The 18,791-nt window shown below is 40.9% G+C and overlaps 2 protein-coding genes across 4 annotated transcripts; both read left to right on the top strand.

Annotated features, from left to right (window-relative positions):
- Nucleotides 1–3,045: 3,045 nt before the first annotated feature.
- On the top strand, nt 3,046–11,283 carry cracdla (cracd like a). 3 transcript variants are annotated; one of them, XR_011178453.1, is made up of 10 exons: nt 3,046–3,160; nt 4,190–4,249; nt 4,539–4,677; nt 4,788–4,923; nt 5,018–5,176; nt 7,077–7,331; nt 7,423–8,554; nt 9,025–9,987; nt 10,526–10,646; nt 10,748–10,836. XR_011178453.1 is itself a non-coding variant. In XM_069154143.1 (10 exons), exons 2-10 carry the CDS (start codon nt 4,201–4,203, stop codon nt 10,942–10,944), a joined length of 3,144 nt encoding a protein of 1,047 aa, XP_069010244.1. In that variant the 5' UTR covers nt 3,046–3,160; nt 4,190–4,200; the 3' UTR covers nt 10,945–11,283. The 3 variants fall into 3 exon arrangements, 2 of the variants coding, with proteins under 2 accessions (XP_069010244.1, XP_069010245.1); XM_069154143.1 differs by having other exon boundaries at nt 9,025–9,980; nt 10,748–11,283; XM_069154144.1 differs by lacking the exon at nt 3,046–3,160 and having other exon boundaries at nt 3,190–4,249; nt 9,025–9,980; nt 10,748–11,283.
- A 1,770-nt stretch (nt 11,284–13,053) lies between these two features.
- On the top strand, nt 13,054–18,575 carry creg2 (cellular repressor of E1A-stimulated genes 2). Its single transcript, XM_069154140.1, has 4 exons — nt 13,054–13,544; nt 15,861–16,030; nt 16,480–16,593; nt 17,768–18,575. The coding sequence occupies exons 1-4, from the start codon at nt 13,122–13,124 to the stop codon at nt 17,907–17,909; spliced, it is 849 nt and encodes a 282-aa protein (XP_069010241.1). The 5' UTR covers nt 13,054–13,121; the 3' UTR covers nt 17,910–18,575.
- Nucleotides 18,576–18,791: the final 216 nt, after the last annotated feature.

The raw sequence follows: 18,791 nt of genomic DNA, 5'->3' as shown, positions 1-18,791 counted from the left end.
TCATTTTGATTTCTATTTCATTGAATAATTGTATTGACAAACAGAAATAGAGCTCAGAAGATCAGTATTTTATTTGTATTCTAGGTTTCTACAGGTTTTGATAGGTTGCTGTTTTTAACATTTATAATAGCAGCAAGAGGTTGGCTAGCGGTAGCAAGTATAGCTATTTCTTCTTATTTTCATTCCTCATCAGAAACGCTTCCATGTCAAGTGACATTAAAAGCTACGTGTTGGAGTTCTCAAAAACCTGCCACTTTCCTAGTGGGATATTGCCAGTTCAACAAATGTTTTCCCACTTGGAAGTCTTTTCCGCTAACCAGTTGCTCATGAGAGCGTTAATAAATAATACTATTTGCTGCAGATGGGGTTTGGACACTAATTGAGGAAGACTGGACGACACTGAAGAGATGTGCCTCCCAAAATCACTGCGAGCAGATCGCTGGGGATGAAGTGGAAGAGGTTGTAGGGAAAGTGGTCCGGCGGGCCTGGTACCACCACACTGGACAGAAGGTGAAGGAACACAAGAAATTATTCGATGAGCTGCTGTTGTCAAATAGTCAGAGGGATGTTTGGGAGCATCCAGGCGATGAATGAGTCACAGTAACATCACGGCTTTAAGACAGAGAAAATCATCACAACTAAACTTTCGACTGGGGGCGTAAGGTTCTGTGAAGAATCTCTGGAGAACGTTCCCCGAAAGCTCTCTTAGGGAATGTACCGTGGAAATTCTTTGGAGAACATTCAGTGAGTGGTCTTTGGAGAATGAACCGCGATGGTCCCTCGGGAATGTTCCTCAAATGTTTTGTGGGGAACGTTCCTCAAACGTACTCTTGGGGAACGTCCCGCTATCGTACTTTGTGTGGCACGAACATTCTCTGGAGAATGTTCTTCGAAAATTCTTTGGGGAACGTTTGGCAAGCGTTCTCCAGGGCATGTCCCGTAAAGCTGCTCTAGGAAACATTCCCCTAATGTTTTCTGGGAAGCATTCCCCGAAAGTTGTGTGGTGAATGTTCCTGGATTATTCTTTGGGGAACGTTTGACAAACATTCTCTGGGGAACGCTCTTTGGAAAACATTCCCTGATCGTCTTGGGAGAGTGGTTTGAAAAGTTTAGTTTATATTTTAACATAACATTCCTGGCAGTCATGGAAAACCTCACATTGACATGTAGTAAATGATTACTTAAAAATGTAAATGACTGAAAGAACAATATGTGATGTAAAAAAAAACTCCAGCTCTATAAATAAGAAAAGTTCTTCGGCTATGATGCAGTGATCTCATGTATGTTATCTATGTAGGGGTTTTTAATAGTGATCAGGTTGTCAGATGTGCTGTGATCCATCCAACACGAGTCCAATTAAACTTGAATGACAAAAATATTTCCTTATAAAAAAAACAAAATCACCTGAAAAATATTTTCCTCATAACATTTTTCATGAAGCTGTGTGCTTGAATGAATAGTAGCCCTCATGAACTCAAACAGCGCTGTGATCGGATTATCTATCGGCCTTAATCTCGATATGCACAGGCTCATCTGGTCTCCGAGAGGAAGAAATTATAATCCATCAGAATAGCACATGAACCACAGACAAACATATACTGTAAGAAAACTTGAGCACCTTTGTTTTCCATCTGCTGAGAAGACACATGCTTCAGGACATGAGGCAATGAAATGAAAATGCAATAAAAATGGAGTATATTTCATGATGTGCAGACAGCTCCCCTGTACACACATGAACTGCAATCGTATTACAGCTCATTAGGATAAAATAAGATCGCCTGCATATTGTCCTTTATTTGTAGATGAACTGCAATAAATCCACGAATGAGGAAATTAAACAAACCCACCTCCCAGACTCGTATGTCACTGAGGTCTGTCAACATGGTGCATGTGGTTTGCTGCATGTAATCCAGATGTCACCGGCTGGATTTATATTCTGGTGGAAGAGAGAAGGATTTGGGTGATGAGGAGCCTCATCAGAGATGCTGCTCGGCTACACAGCCAGACACACACACATGGATGTGGATGCTAAGGGTTGGCTTCCCAACTCCCGCTGCCCTCCCTCTCGCTGATTGTAGCCTACTGGCCTAGATAGTGCTTCCAGCTCTGGCTACTATCCTGTGTGAATGTGCAGGAAGTTGGATTCACTGCAACTCGAGGATCATTTCACAGCTTATGAAAAATGCGGGGCATATCTTTGTCTCTTTTTCTGTCACTTTTTATTATTTTAGGATTATTTTGCAACATGTTTTTTTTTTTATACTTTTGATAGACCGTTAAATGTGGAAATACAGAGAAACATGTAACAAAGGTCTCCAGCTGCAGGGACATATAATTATATGGTTAACATTTCAACCACTCGGCTACCAGGATGCCAAAGCGGAAAAGTCTTAGCAACTCTGTCCATTTATTACTTGCAAAATGACCTAACTGATGATGTGTAGACATTATTAATGTACAAACAGACATCTCAGTATAACTGCTGTCAAATGCTTTAAAATTTCTATGAGATGGTGACTGGAATTTTTTTAATTAAAATTTTGGGATTTAAAACACACACATTTACCTAAACACACATACGTTTACTCCTCTCTGTGATCATCTGGGTGAGTGAGCAACCCGGTGTAATGTGTAAACAGTTCTGTGAGCCATAATTCCTGTATGCATGTCCTCTTTCCAACTGGAGCTTTATTTTTTTTTTTTTTCCCTCTACTCTCATTTCTGGGCCTAAAATCAGGTTAGCGTTTTATAAGGAGCTTAGCGCAGAGGGCCACAGTGTGCCACTAATGTAATAGAGTATCTCTCTCGCTCTCCCTCCCGTTCTCTCTCTCTCACATTCTCATCTGTCCTCTTTTCTCTTTGTGCATTTGCTTACCCTGTCATGGAGTGACCTTCTCTCTCTCTCTCTCTCTCTCTCTCTCTCTCTCTCTCTCTCTCTCTCTTCTTTCTTTCTTTCTGTCTTTTCTCCCTGCCTCTTTTTTTTTTTTTTTCTTTTACTTCCCTCACTCCCTTCCCTGTGCGTCTCCCTCCGTCTGCAGATGTGGACTGACGACATAAGCCTGGGGTTTAAACATTAGGGGCAGCTGGGACAGGACAGCACGGTTTTGAGAGGAGGACAAACAGGAGGGACAGAAGTCGAGGTGCTGGCGTTAGACGCTTGGTAAGGTCACTCATTTTTAATCCCTGACAGCGTGTGAATGTATGTTTTCCTGCTGACTTTCCCTGTGAATGTCAGGTGGCTTTTGTCCTGCTGTATGTGGCATCGGAAGTTTGTGATTAAGCCATTGTTATGGATTATTATGGTGCTGTGAAATCTTACAAGGATCTCTCTGCAATGTCAATAATCCACTGGATTATCCTCTGTTTGTTTGTTTGTTTTTTTGGGGGGGCTATAGTTTGACTCAGTGGAGGGCAAAACTCTCAGGAACAGCCTGATTCATGGACACTTTCATTTCATTCACAGTGGAGGTTATCGCCGAAACAAGTTCAAATGTATTTAAAGTGCAGGAGGTTCTCAAATATGATATCACTTGTGTCATGGAGCATTCATGTGCTTGTATCCTTTTCAACAGGGTGTACTCGGTGATACGAGAGGTGCAGTGTGGACTTTGCTTGTTTAATCATAACCTGTCACATTGTGTCTTATCAGCCAGGCATACAGAATCACGCTCTGTTGACAACCGCTCCTTGCCATCCAGAAACACGTCAAATAAATCTGGATGTTTGTCAGACAAGTAAAGCTGCCTCAAAGCGAGACCTTATGTTTACTTTGCTCACGACATAACGCTTTACCCTGGCTGTAATCCTTTGGGAACAGTATGATATTCATGCACAGGTTACTCCTCATAAAGTGCATCCTTCCTCTAACCAACAACGCTGTGTGTTTTCTTGATGACACAACATATCTTGTCTTTTCTACCCTATATGGTCCTTCTTTGGTTAGTCGACTCGCCTAGTTACAGTAAAGGTTAATACTGTTCCTGATAATGAACAATAATAAACCTTTGAACCTCAAGTCCACGTGTTACTGCAAGACAATTTACCACTGGAGCAGTAATACCACTTCAGATGCCCTGCAGTATTCCTTCAACTTTTGGTGGCACAATTGCCTTCCGTTTCCTTTTTTGAAAACACTTTCCTGTCATCTGCTCCGTGCTTCTTTTTGTTGTTGTTGTTGTTGTTGTTGTAGCGATCAGACCGATGGAGTCTTTTACTGGAGATACAGAAGAAAGCACAGAGGACATTCCAGGTGAGATGATCTCTCTTGTAGTTTTACATAAGAGGGTAATGGCGAAGAAGAACATGTTTTTTTTCTTTTTTAACCGTGTCAGCATAACATTGAGACACATGATCAGCACACATCAGCAGCTGTTAATTGTTAATGAGAGATCGTAATCAACAGCAGGAGTTGACATACCTCTAATGTAACAATTACAAATAATCATGAGAAAATACATACAGTAGGATGTAGAGAGGTGATGTGTGTGTGTCTGAGAGCTGCTGTGACCTGGATCTGTCTCTATCTCAATCTCTGTTAGGACGTAAAATGTCCAAGCTCACTTCTCTGAAAACCCGTCTGTTCTGGAGGAGAGCAGATGGAGTAGAAAACACCAAACTCAGCCAGTCAGCCAGTGACATTACAGCAGGGAAGGGGCTGGATTCAGATGAAGATTCAGAGTGAGTCTCTACATGACAGGAAACCTCTTTCATGTTGCGTTTTTCTCCTTGTCCTTGCTTCGAGTCCGTGCCTTCACCACTCTTCTGCTTCCCTGCTCCTGCTCCCTCAGATGCTCCCAGGAGACGATGGGATCACGGTCCTTGTCCCACGAGAGCATCTTTCTGGATGATCAGGCCCTGACAGACGCTGAACCAGCCAGGGTTTTATCCCAGGAGAATGTTCACAGCAAGATTAAAGCTCTGCAGGTACAGCCCTTTTTATGACTATTATTCTATGCAGGTTGTTGGGAAGCAGGGAATTCAGAGTTGTAACTCTTCCTGCCGTGCTCTGCTATCACAGATGAAGCTTCAGCAGCAGAAGATGCATTTGGGGCCGCCACCGATGGTTCTGCCGATCAGACGTCAAGAGGATCTGGGCGGCCATTCAGAGGCCAGAGTTCCCCACAGCCCTCCTGATGTCTCAGGGGGAGACGTCACGTCCCAGGAAGCCCTCACCAAGGTGATTTATCGTCACGTTTAAGGGACACACAGTCAGTTATCTGCAAAGGTGATCAGCTCTTTTGAGAGTATGTGAGACATGGTGAGTTAAGCCACCCCTTGTTTCTTAGCAACTATCAAATTAGTTATGTGGCCACACAGTTTTTGAGGGGTCATCCATTTTACTCACGCTGTGATTTTGCTGTTCAAAGTCAATTCCTATTCAAGGAGTCGCGATTCTATTTTCTGAACAATAACAGACAAGTTTGAAGAAGTCTCATATGTGTTAGTGCCTTAGTAAGTTACAATATAAGGCTATACCGTTAGCATGATGTTGACTCTAAACTGCTCGATGATACATGTTTGTTAAAATGGCAGGAGGGGGGTAATTTGAGCCAATAGGCCTGGGGAGGTTCAGCCAATTCCCCCCTTTTATGATTATTATTATCAAAGAATTATTAAAGTAAAATATTTTTTCTACATTTCATTCTTATATTGTTAAACAAAAATTATGTCACATTTTGAATTTCAGTCCAAAATCAGTCTATTATTAACAGAGGTAAGACAAGACCTCAATTTCACAGGTGCTATTCTGCACAGGTGTAACCATCAGTTCCCTTTTCACCTTTCCATCTCCAGCTATTTCAGTTTGCACAACTGCAGCCACTTCTACTGAAATATCGTTTGCTTTGAGACAGATTTATTTTAGGTGAAAATGTTCAGTTTCACTTCAACATAATCAGTAGCACGATTTACTCCCATGTGGCTCAACTTATCCTCTGCCGAAATTGAGCCATGAGGCCACTTTTTAAAATGGTTTATTTTAGATCCAAAGTGATTGTTCCCAGGGATGCACCACACCTGGAAATATTTGTTCATATTTATGTTGGAGGCATTACTGTCAGTGCCTCACTTTAAAGACGCCTCAAGTAAAAACGGACTCATTAAACCCCGTACTATCTACAGTTTAACAATTCTGAGTGTTCCTGCTGAGTAATGTCATCCTCAACAAATGAACTTTACCTTGCACAAACCATAATGGTTGAACTATTGATGTGCTGCACTGCCACCCTGAGCCATAGCTTGTGTAGGGACAGAAAAGTGAAGAGGAGGAACAGCATCTGCCCATCAGTTCAGTTAAAGTGCAGGACTTGTGTTTGCGGGTGCTTTTGCCTTGTCGGCAGACCAAACATCCTGCAAGGAGAGAAATCCTGTAAATCTGTGTCATTCTGCTGATCCTTTTTGAGGTTTTAAGTCTCAGACTAGAATTCGCTTTCATTTAAAAGTTATTAAAAAAGGTGGGTGTTGATTTGCTCACCTCATATATATATATATATATATATATATATATATATATATATGTATATATATATATATATATATACACTTTAAAAAAAAAAATTTTATTACTGACATTCCCACACAAAGATGGTGTCACTTCTGCCCCATTCTTTCCTATTGAAGTTATAAGTCTTTAAAAATGGGTCACAAATATTCAGTTTCATTGTGTGTAGCACAGTAATCCCTAAAACAGCTGGGCTCTTAAGTATTTACTCAAACGGGAGTAAATAGTGCCACACTTTGGGCACTCGTGAGGATTTACGTTGTGTTGGGGATTGAATCAAAATAAACTGCAGTGGCCACGTTCATTGAAGGAATAAGCCACTAAGTGCAATCATGTATTTCTAATTATGTTTGGACTATGATGAAGGTCTGAGGAATTACACAGTTTTCTGGTTCTTTGTTGACAGTTTTTAAAAGGTAAAATATAAGCCTCCTTATCTTTTAAGATTAGGCAGGTAGGAGAGGGTAAGACAATCAATAAATGTTGTAATTATAACAAATGCTAACTTTTGTGAATACTTCTTTTTTGTCTTAATCCTTTATTTGCAGAAATAATTTTGTCATTTTTCTCCTTTCAGACAATATCCCAGCCTGCCTGTCGTCCTCTATCGCCCATCACCAAATCTGCACTTACCAAGTCTCTGCCCCTGACTCCATCCCATCCTTTTTCTTACTCTGTCCCCTCCAATTCCTCTTCCTCTGCCATCGAGGCTCCGTTAGACTTTAGCACACCACCCCAGTTCACTCCCTACTTGGATAGTTCTGCAGCACGCCACCGGATGTCCATCAAACCCAAAAACAAGAGGGCCAGCTATAAGAAGAAACTCACTGTGGTGAGTGACCATTTCACTGCCTTATACATAACACTGTTTGCAAACACAAACAAACACTTTTCTAACGTTGATATATTTTTTTTTTTTGCAGACCCAGTCTAGGTCTCATTCCAACAGCCTGAACAACATCGACCACATAGAGGATATGGAAGCACAAGAGCAACAGCTTGAAGCTCAAGAGAGGATGGTAGTTGAAACAGAACAAGGATGGACCGGCATTCCTGTCACATCGCAGGGTCTTTCTTCAAAACCTGCAGAGGTGGCACCAATCACATCAGAGGCAGCACCCAAATCATCCAGCCTTAGTTTTCCCCTTCAGGATCATGCTCTTGCTGGGACAGTAGCCTCTCAGGTGCTTCGAGTTAAACCTTACAGACGAGTGGATGCAATGTCCAGTGAACGTCCACACTCGTCCTACATCGAGTCAGAAAAACGAGAGGATTTTGAGATACAAATAATGTCCCATGACAAGAGGAATACTTTAAACAAAGCTGCAACGACTGAAGTCTCTGCTGACCAGCACCCCACTTCCTTCGGCTCAGGGATGTGGTTCAGGTCTTCCTCTGTTCGCCAGCCGGTTCAAGGTGACGACGAGAGCACAAGAGGAATAAAGAGATCCACCCCGGGATCTGGCTCTTTCCATTTCTCCATCACCTCCGTCAGGAACCGAGATGGAGAAAGACCCCGATCAGGCAGCTTTATAGAAGTGCTGGAACAGGGTGAATCTAGGCATAAGACAGCCGTGGGAGCAGAGGAGAAAAGCACGAGGGAAAAGGAGGAACTTCAAGCCTTTCAGGTCAGAGGGGGCCCTTTTGCTGTGGGACGATTAAGGCAAGAGGGAGCGCCACCCAAAAGCTCAGTTACTGCATGGGACAGAAGGGACAGCTTCAAAAAGGTAGAATCAGTGATGCCATCTAAAAGTGTGTCCGCTGATGTAGAGGGAGAGGAGGGGGAGAGGCGCCAGGAGGTGGACGAAGAGGCAAAAGAGGTCCAGGAGGATGAAGGAAAGACAGCGTTTGGCATCAAGCTGCGCTCCACGTCTCAGTTGAATCGTTTTCGGTCTGATGCAGCTTCTAACCATCATCCAAAGACAGCGCTGAGTGAGGACCAGTGCGACAAACAAAAGAGACAGGAGATAAGTGATAACAGCAGTTACCTGTCTGAAAAGCTGCCAGCAAACACGTCTAATACACCATCCACCTCTGGAGAACTCAGAACCACAGGTGAGTCATCTCTACCCAGATATACCTTTTCAATGTGTTTACTGTATTTATTTTAAATTAAACATAGGAGTTTGCAAAGTGTAAATACAAGTAAATGCAACTGTAGAAAATGTACTAAAAACATTTAAATAAAGATGAATAATTGGTGATACATTATTACCCTGATTATTATGACACAACATTCACTATGTCTTATATCATATTGAAGATGTGTTATTGCACATTCTTTCATGTTTACATAAATGTTTGCATACTGATAGCAGCTATCCAAGGTTTGGAAGTGTGACTCTCTGCCAAGGTTTCAGTTCATTATAGAGTTAAACATTGCACAGATGCACACTGTAATGCTATGTCTGTAGACAAAATAAGTTTCACTAATCACAAGGGAACTTTGCACTCATTAAAATACCGCACAGGGTAACTTTAACAGTGCTGCCAAGCATATCTAACAGATTTGTGTCACTCCTTAGATCCATCCCTGTGTGGCTTCTCCCTTCCAGTCAAGCACAACACTCCATCTTACGATGCTCCTGTCACACCTATAGAAGTCCAAACGACCTCTTCAAACCCCAAAGAGGCAGGAACCAGACCCCAGGAGCCTCAGCCTGCCCCCCAAACAGCCCCAGCCGAGGTGTCGTGGATGAGTCTGGCCATGGAGAAGACCAGGAGCATCCAGCAGCTTTTCACTAGTAAATTCCCCAGAGATTTTACGTGCAATGTACAGCCAAACATGCCAAACGCAGGTCGACCACAAGCACAAGTACAGCCAACAAGACAAACAGAGACGGTGACGGAGACACAGACTGGAAGGATACAACAAAGTGCAACAGAGGCTGCAAATCAACCATCAGCTGATACAGCGAAAGCAGAGGCAGTTGAGATCAGAAGTCCAGTGCAAACTGTCAAACCGTCACCAATGGGAGAGCAACAGAAGATGTCAGTGACACCACCTGCCCTGTCGAACACCTCCAGAGAACCACCGATGTCAAAACAAACCAAGGAAGACCAGCCAAGCACAACTCAGTCTGTTTCGTATTCAGTGTCCCATCCTGCTGTGCAGACCAACCCCTGGACCACCCAGTCCCCCTTACGCTCTCTAACACAAACAGAGGCCACATCTCAGTTTGCACCAGGGAGTGCCACGCAGTCTCTTGCACAGTCGTACCTTTCCTCAGGCCAGCAGCAACCCTCCTGGAGCAACCGAGGTCTCCACTCTGCCAACCAGCTCAAATCCACAACTTCACCTTCTCCTGCAGCAGTTCCTCCTTCAGTTTCTGCCTCGGGAAGAGGAGAAGGAGAAGCCACTTCGCATCAAGAGGCTGCGGCGCTCTCGAGCAGACGAGCCGTTTGGGCTGGATCAGTTAGCGAGAAGGCGGCTTTTCTGGAGAAACGAGTAGAGTGGACCGCGCAACCTGGATCCAAGGGGGTTTGTGGTACTTCTTTGTAACTGTCTTTCATATGTCATCCTCTCGGTGCTGCCTCACTCCCCTGTGCTGTCTTTGGCCTGCAAATCCAAACCCATTCATTACTGCTGAAGATGTAAATATTTTTAAACAGCTTGTCAGCATAATTCAATTTAAAAAAAAAAAGAAAAAAAAAAGCTAAGTCTTTTTCCCAGATTGAGAATTCCATCAAACAGGAGTTTAATGGAAGTTTTTCATCCACAAATTTGGTGCTTTAATAAGTATTTACAACAGAAGAATGGTAAATGTGGGCCATAAAATAAACCACATGTTCATTATAATGAAGCAGTATGTCACTCAGAGCAACTTGGTGACTCATTAATGGGTTTTATGGAGGTATTTGGCATTGATAAACAGGCTTTCTCTGGCTTTGTTAGTAGGATGAGTTTATTGTTGGTTTTGGTCTTTTTATAGTTTATAATTAAATACAGAACGTCAACAGATATTTTCCTTTTTTTGGACTGCCAAGATATCCTGACTATATGCTCTAATTCTTTGTTTTTCTCAGGTGGAATTGAGGAAAGCTCCAACAGAAACGCATACATCAGGTGAACCTCCTGCCTCAGCAAAAAACACATCTCTGAGCAAAGAGACAATTCCAGAGGGAAGACAAGGGGTAAAACTTGCAGGTGTGTTGACACATATTGGTCATAATGATGACTGCAGTAATATTCACTTGGTATTTAGTATCTTTCCTTGCAGCAATGTGACACAGGGTTTTATTTTTTAGAGTCAAGCCCCACTAAAGTTCCAGACCGGCCACGCGAGGACAAATGGCTGTGGAAAAATGCGGCGTCATCTTTGTCACCATCATCGTCCCCCCTGCTGCCGTCTGTTTTGCAGTCCATGCCTGACAGTGGCCAGCCGTCCTGGATGGAGCTGGCCAAGAGGAAGTCTATGGCCTGGAGTGATAAGACAATGGACTAAGAAGGAATACAGAAAAATGAACAGGGTATGGAAACAAGGATATGAACATCAACAAGGTTGATGTATTAAATGTTTGGTGAGGCTGTCAGGGAAGTGGTGATTCAGCTGTTGTGTTTATATTTAATTGTAAATTGTTAATGTTTTCTTAAGAGACAGAGAGAGAGAGAAGCAGAGTCTATACTGAAAGTTTGTTAAAATTCCTCTCTACAATAACCACTTTAAGATAAAGGGTCTTGATGAATCATGTGTAATGTAATTCAGCATTTCACTGCTGTTTAAAGTTTATGTTAAATAATAAAAAAAAAATATGTTGATGGTTTTGTTGTCACGCTATTAATGTAAAATGAGTAAGCCCCCAGGAGAAGACATTAAATGACAAAATTACATTATAGTTATTCATTTCAACATCACCAGAAATTATTTGTCAAAACTCTCCAAATATTAAAAAAAAAAAACGTTTTAGTTAGTTGTGGAGGCTATCAAGAGTCAATGTAAAAAAAAGAAAGAAAAAAAAAAGCTCTTATTAAGCAATAAATATGGGTCAAGACTGACGTTATAGCAGGAAAGTCTGAGTCTGTGACTGATCCCAGCTTTTCCCTGTGTTTATCTATTAGAGGATATTCACTTGTTCACCAGTTTGGCCTACAGCTCCACCTGCAGGCCAGATCCTGAACATGTCCCGAGTTTTATCATCAACATCATCTTCCTTTATTTGCACTCCAGACAATCATTGAGGGACACAATCATGTATGGTAAAAACTAAAAAAAAACATTCCAAATACATCGAGAGGGGAAAAAGCAAAGTAAAATACGGTTATGTAAACAGCTGTAAATTAGAGGTTTAATATATGAGGGCTGTTTCCCAAAACCTAGATAAGGGATTAAGACGGGTTCATGTATCCTGTCTGAATTAAACCATTATTTGGTTTCATGAAAGCAGAGGCACAAGTACCTGCTCAGTCAGGCATGACGATTGTGAAACAGATGGAGCCGTGATGCACTGACTAGACTACATCACGCCTCGCTTTACTTGGCTATCCTGATCTCTTAATTCTGCTTTTGTGAATCAGACCCCTGGTTTTTAAAATGTGCAAAAGGCATGTGTATTGATATTTTGAGAGGGTTCCGTAATTTGTTCCAGTGGTCCGGTCAGGTGCATTAAAACATACAGCATTTCTGTAAATACATTTGAAGAGGAACTTGATAACAGGAAACAATTTTTTTTCCCCACAAATAAAAGATAATGATGACTGAATTTTGGCTACCCGTCACACAACAGGGACATTGTTCATGTTATTACTCAGACCTGCGCTTTTCCTATCATAGTAAGTCAAAATGTCTGCTGTAAAAAAAGCCCTACACACCCATGGTACACCCACACAGGTGTTTTGACTTTTGTCACCTGATTACAACTCCTCTCTGGAGCAGAATTTGTACAATTTGTAGGATTTAAAAGGTCCAAAAAGGGAAAAAGTATTCAATGAAAAAAGGGGAAATTATATGAAAGGCAGAACTAATTGATGTGACTATACTTTTAATCTTCTGGTGACACCTTCAATTTATTTTGGGCCCTACTCGAGGGTCCTGATACTCAAGTTAAACACTGCTCATTCAACCTAGAGAACAACATCATATTTTATAAGCTCATAATAAGCCTACTATGTAAAGACTTTGCAGAATTGTTTATCCCCTTTTATTTAAAAGCGACCGAGGAATTCTGAGCATCTGTTTAATACAGTTTATGGAGAAATCTATAAATATAAATGTTTTCTTAAAAAAAAAAAGAAGTAATTATGGTTCCATAATGTGAAGAAAATGTTTTACATCCCTGCAATACTTAAAAAAAAAAAAAAAATAAAAAAAATAAAAAAAAAAATATATATATATATATATATATATATATATAATTCATTTAGTAGTAATTAAAATAAAGCACAAAATAGAACCTGAATCCTCTGCAGTGTATTATGCTGAGTGCCACTGTCAGTAGTCTTCCCTCATTTAGGAAAACGTCTCAGCAGAATGACTATAACATTATATATATTATACAGTAGGCGTGGCTGTAGACGTGCGCCCTCTTGCGAAATGTCCTCGTGTTACGAAAGCACATACACGTGAGTTTGGAAACAACAGAGAGTGCGTGAAGGAGGACGGCCATTCCCACTCAGCTCAATGATATGAGGTCCCGCTTCTTTCCCTTGGCAGTACTTGCCAACGTCCTGTGCCTTTGTCAAAGCTACACCCTGAGGAGCTCCGTGTCCTGGGTGGTGTCCTCCAACGATGTGGTGGAGGACGCGGACCTGTCGGAGGAGGTCGCCCCGGCGCTGCTGGTGGACAGCGCCGGGCTGTGGAAACAGGCGTATCCGTCCTCCAGCGTCCTCGGGAGCAGCGTGGAGAGCCCCGGAGAGCTCGAGAAGCCCGAGAGCGACGACGATGTGGCGCAGCTGTCCTCCCGCCTGTTCTCATATCGGCTGGAGAAGGTGAAGAAGTCGGCCGGGAGCGGCTCTCCTCCTCCGCACCAGGAGACCGCCAGGACCGCCAGATACATAGCTCACACCAGCGATTGGGGGCATCTGGCCACCATTTCGACCCAAGATAAGGTAACACACACACACACACACACACACACACACACACACACACACACACACACACACACACACACACACACCCCGAGGGGGTGGTGTAGGGTGTCGGTGGCCGCAGACGTTCATATTAGTGAGTGCGCAGTCACTCCATCGGACAAACCAACATGACAACACTGGTTGCTTATCATGAGTTTTTACAAACAGAACTCGTGCTTAGCTTATACGATACATCAATATAGCCTAGATTTAAATGCAAGGTCACCATGTACTCGTGAAAATGATAAAGTTGGAAGTTGTTCATCGACAAAATTTACAAGAAAAAGCCCCAAGTCTCGGAACAACTTAAAAAATCTCGATACATATGGTAATAACTTGTGCACAAAATATTATCATGCAAATATGAAAATTATATTACAATGTGATGCCCAAAAAAGGGACCATACTGCATAATGTGTACTTTTTATTTGATAATTTTTGCCAGTATCACTTCCATGCTTAAGTTTAAATTTGAACACAGGAATTTTACTTGTTGCCGTGTATCTTTACATTGCAGTATTCCTCCTTTTTTTTTTTTTAATGTCCCACTCCACTTAAATATGTTTTTGTGGGTAATGTTGCTTCTCTTGGATATCTGAGCTTCGCTGAAGACGGTGATGTCTGCAGAGTTTGGCACTAAAACGCTTTTCAGATTGTTCCCGGCTGAGCACAACAAACATCTGTTTACCAAGGAGCATCACAACCTGTTCAGAAGCTACATGTGATTAAACTCTGAGAAGGAGGAGGTATCTTTTACAGAATGATTAATCTTTGGCAAGTAAAGATGTTATGTCATTTCTACCGAGGTAAATCAACTTTTTTATGTAAAAAAAAACACATCAGACACAAAGTAATATTCAAAGCATATCTAAATAGTTTCTTATTCACATTTTGTATATTATATTTATTGCCGACTGTCTGTCTGTAGTTTCTGTTCATTTCATTTTCCCATGTATTTATAAAAGGTTCAGGTTTAAAAGCTGTTTAAAAGCCTCGTCCACATCGTTAAGGACAAAGTCTGGTACTGACAACTGCACTCAAGAAATTATCACTTTCAAATGCTTAAAGTTAAATAGGATTGAGCATTCCAGTATTTATCTTGAGTACTTTTGGACGAACAAAAAAGTAAAAGCCTTCAGTGCGAAGCAGGCAAGAAAAAGAAAAAGATTTACAAAGTATTAATAACCAAACAGCGGAGAAAAGAAAGAAGGAAAAACATTGTGGTGAAAACTTGTAAGGTTTGTTGGGAAGTGCATCAGCAGGACTCATGATGTCAGTGTTTCTAAAATCCTGGTTAGAGCTATTATATAGCCTCCCATGCCAGAAAAATGGATGTCTTAAAATTGTTGATCTGACAAAAATAATAATTTTAATATGACAATGTGGGTTTTGGAAACCTGTGATTGACATTTTTTTTTCACTATTCCGGTCATTCTACAGACTAATTGATTAATTGAGAGTGCATTTGATGGATTAAATTAATAATGAAAATTATCATTGGTTGCAGCTGTACAACTCAGAGTGATTTCATGTGTCAATTTAATCCCTATGAGTGCTCCCTTTTATTGTGCAGGAGTACAGTAGCTCCAGGTTTTACAACATAACATTAATATTTATATCTCTAATATTTCTGGCTTTGAGACAATTTCCAGTGTTGACAGTTATTGATTAAACCAAACCACAGTCATGAAATAAATACTCATGCTGATGACTCTTCACCCCTCATAACTGGTGTCATCTCTCATGTTCTGCACAGCTCTAGCAAGCATGCAGTTACGGATATTTAGATGTGCGCCAACTCAATACTTTAGTCATGACTAATGCAAGGATTATAAAAATAGCCACCCTCTCCGGCCCTTAATAATTTTGAAATGAACTGAAATTTGTACAATAATTTGGCCTCTTTTACATGTTTGTTTTATGCTTGTACATCCTTATTAATATAAACATAGTATCTCTGTATGATGGTCCGTTTGTCCACCAGAAATGAATTCTGGCTAGAAAAATATTACTATTCATTTATTTTTCCTTAGTTTTTGTTTGTCTAAAAATGGTCAAATTTAAAGACGACTGTGTTCTAAACAAATAGTTATCTGTCTGTAAGAAGTCACCATGTGTAACTTTACATCCCCCTATTCTCACCCCACAATACTTCTTAATTGGTCCTGCATTCAGTTTATTATCACCACATCTGGAAAATAAGAGGATTCATCACGACAATGACTGCATCACTGATTTCTCTCTTTAACACCACGTCTTTGGTAACACCCTGTTTTTTGTTTTTTTGCACAGATCAAAGGTCTCCCCTTTGGGAACATCTTCTCAGTCAGCGATGGACCGCTGGACAACAGCACTGGAGTGATGTACTTTTATGTAACTCCGATGGACAACACTGTGTCTGACCTGAAAAGTAACCCCTATGCTTCTCTCACCTTCTCAGAGACTGAGGGAGAATTCTGCAGGTACAGTGCATTTCAGCTTTTAATGTACTCCACTGAACTCAGATCCATTTGCTTAGAAGGCCCCATAAGGCAAACAAATTAAAAAATGCTTGGAGACCTGTTGGGACCCCATTAACACCCAGTTTTTTTTTTTTACACACTGCAGGCAATATGTACAAGTATGTTTTTCTATACTGCATTATTATTAAGATATGTTGTGTGGTAATTTGACTGAACTTATAATTTATGGATATGTAACAGAGCACAAAAACTGAAATAATTAGTTGAAACAGAAGCCAAAAGAGGCAATAAAGCAGACCCACATCAAGGACCTTATCAAGCCCACTGATATCAAGCCTGTAAAAGTTGTTCAATACAATTACCACAAACCAGTTGACGCATGGTAATCCAATGGCTTATTGGGGCCCCTGAGTGTGTTACAATGGCTGTATTTCCTGCTGTGTTTCAAGGCAAATGGTGTATGATCCAGAGGATCCCAGATGTGCTCGACTCACACTGACAGGCAAGATGGTGAGCGTGGCTACAGAGGAGCTCATGTTTGCTAAGGAGGCAGTGTTCTCAAGGTACCTGAGCTTTTAATAACTTTATGCAATTTTTTGCAACTTTTTGCAATTTTCAAAATAAAGTTCCAAAGTGTTTCACATTGTAGAACCAGGATTAAAACATTAGAGGACTGAGGCTAATCAAATCAGGCAGTTAAAATAAGACATGTTGGAAATAAAGTAGTGTGCTAGAATTATTCTGAACTCCACAACTCTCCAGCGGGTTTCAAAAGAATTTTTTTTTTAAGAAAATTGCCGAACTCATTTGATCATTTATCAGAGCCAGAAACTGTAACAGAAATTGGCTTAAAATAGTGATATTACATTAAAATCACCTCATGTCTGATTTAAAATTTTGCCAAAAATAAATCGTTTGCATGGTCTGGATTCGGTAAAAAAAAAAAATCCAAAATTCTGTGCTCCTCAGCTCTTCTGAGAAACCTAAAATGACTTGACTTAGACCCAGCAGTCACGTGACAGAAACTCTGCGAACTGTCAACTGACCTGCAGGCTGGAGCGCAGAAGATAGGATGGTGAGCAGAGGGAGATTTGTCAGAGTTGTGTAGCATTTGGAGTCCCCTTTTTTCACCAAAATTGGTGGCGCTTGGAACAATGTTGTATATATAGATTGCATCTCTTTTCAATTTTATTAAAATAAATTATCCAAAAAAAAAATCCAACATGATTTTCTTCTTTTATGATTAAAAACATTGTAATTGTGTTTTACTGCACAAAGAAACTTTTTGAGTTCTCCCTAACGTCTGACCCTTATTGTGCTGTCTCCATAGAGGTGCAGTGAAAATTAGCCCACACTGAGTAAAAACATGACTCAAGCAGAAAAAAAGCCCAGAAACTGCTCAGAGTTCAGATGGTTAAAAAGATGCACATTGACAAGTAATTTAAAAGATGTCACTGATCCTGCAAGCCAGGGTGACTTTCAGAGCTGATTGGCCGGGTCACCTTCAGTCTTGAGCTGAGACTTAATAACTGCCACCAGAGCCCTGCACGATCTGAGGCTGCACTCAGGCTCAAAGGGGAGCAGCAACTCAGCAATGTAGCCGTACCACGAAGTGCTGTAAATGTGATCAATAGGATCTTAAAATCAAATCTAAAACACGCTGGTAACCAGCGAAGAGACAATGAGGCAGACGACATTTGGCACACGTGTCCTCACGTGTTCATCTCTTTTTCACAGACATCCCGTGATGGCAAAGTGGCCAGTGGGACACAAGTGGTTCTTCATGAAGCTGGAGTTGATCCAGGTGTGGCTGCAGGACTGGGTTGGAGGAATATCACTCATTCCACTGGAGGACTACTTCAAAGCTACGCCCTTCTGAGAGCATCCCTCCGCCTGCATCATCAGACGACAGAAACAGATCAGTTTAGCTGTCAGCGCCACACAAATCACTCCGAGCGAGGTGTGACAATTCACAAAGTGGCAATGTGCAAAGAATATTTTGTACATCATTTCAAACCCTGTTTCTATTTTAATTTGTGAGAGTGAATGCTTTTCACACGTACTCTGCCTCTTCTCCATCAGCTTGGCTTGTCACACAAGATCAGACAATCAGTTTCCTTTGCTTCATGCGTGAATGTATTTATTGCAAATAAGCTAAGTACACTGAATGATCACATTCTTATCATTTAATTCAGTCTTTATAAACACGGGTTACTATTTAATGGGTTTGCACTAGAACATGTGTGCTGTTTCAAAAATAAATTAATATTAGCACACACAATAATTGAGTTTTTGGGCAGATATTAATTTCTTGTGTTCCGTTAGTATTAAAATATTCAAAGGGAATCGTAATATCAACACTTTTTTCCATTTTGAGACAAAAATATGTATGAAGATTATGATGATTGAAATTACATGGCAATTAATAATTTATTATTACCCAGACTGTATGATTTAGAAAACAATCTCAGCTCAGGGTTTAATTCAATACTGATTCTAGAGGTTTGATCATTTCACATTTCTTTCAATAAATGATACAATTTTACATGTTTAAATGTTAATATATTTCTGAGCACTTGAAGAAGTTCCTCTGACTTACATCAAACCATGTGTCTGACAGCTCCAGAATACGCTATACCTTGAAGTGAGACTGTTTTGTCAACTGCTAATTCCAAGATTTGACTCAAGATTTGTGCCCTGATAAGGATTAAATTGGTAATATCCTCTGACACTGTGCATACAGCGACTCAAACAAAGCATT

This window comes from Embiotoca jacksoni, unplaced genomic scaffold, assembly GCF_022577435.1.
Source record: "Embiotoca jacksoni isolate LCO1_2020_lvr unplaced genomic scaffold, fEmbJac1.0.p SCAF_2, whole genome shotgun sequence".
Classification (NCBI taxonomy): domain Eukaryota; kingdom Metazoa; phylum Chordata; class Actinopteri; family Embiotocidae; genus Embiotoca; species Embiotoca jacksoni.
Note: the sequence above shows the minus strand (reverse complement) of the source record. Positions and strands in the feature narration are given on the sequence as shown.

What these genes read in the sequence shown, in the direction of transcription:
- cracdla (XM_069154143.1), top strand. Translation starts at nt 4,201, where the DNA reads ATGGAGTCTTTTACTGGAGATACAGAAGAAAGCACAGAGGACATTCCA. An exon ending in TGGAGAACTCAGAACCACAG is followed by an intron (nt 8,555 to 9,024) that starts GTGAGTCATCTC and finishes GTCACTCCTTAG; the next exon opens with ATCCATCCCTGTGTGGCTTC. An exon ending in CGCAACCTGGATCCAAGGGG is followed by an intron (nt 9,981 to 10,525) that starts GTTTGTGGTACT and finishes TGTTTTTCTCAG; the next exon opens with GTGGAATTGAGGAAAGCTCC.
- creg2 (XM_069154140.1), top strand. Translation starts at nt 13,122, where the DNA reads ATGAGGTCCCGCTTCTTTCCCTTGGCAGTACTTGCCAACGTCCTGTGC. An exon ending in ACTGAGGGAGAATTCTGCAG is followed by an intron (nt 16,031 to 16,479) that starts GTACAGTGCATT and finishes CTGTGTTTCAAG; the next exon opens with GCAAATGGTGTATGATCCAG. An exon ending in AAGGAGGCAGTGTTCTCAAG is followed by an intron (nt 16,594 to 17,767) that starts GTACCTGAGCTT and finishes TCTTTTTCACAG; the next exon opens with ACATCCCGTGATGGCAAAGT.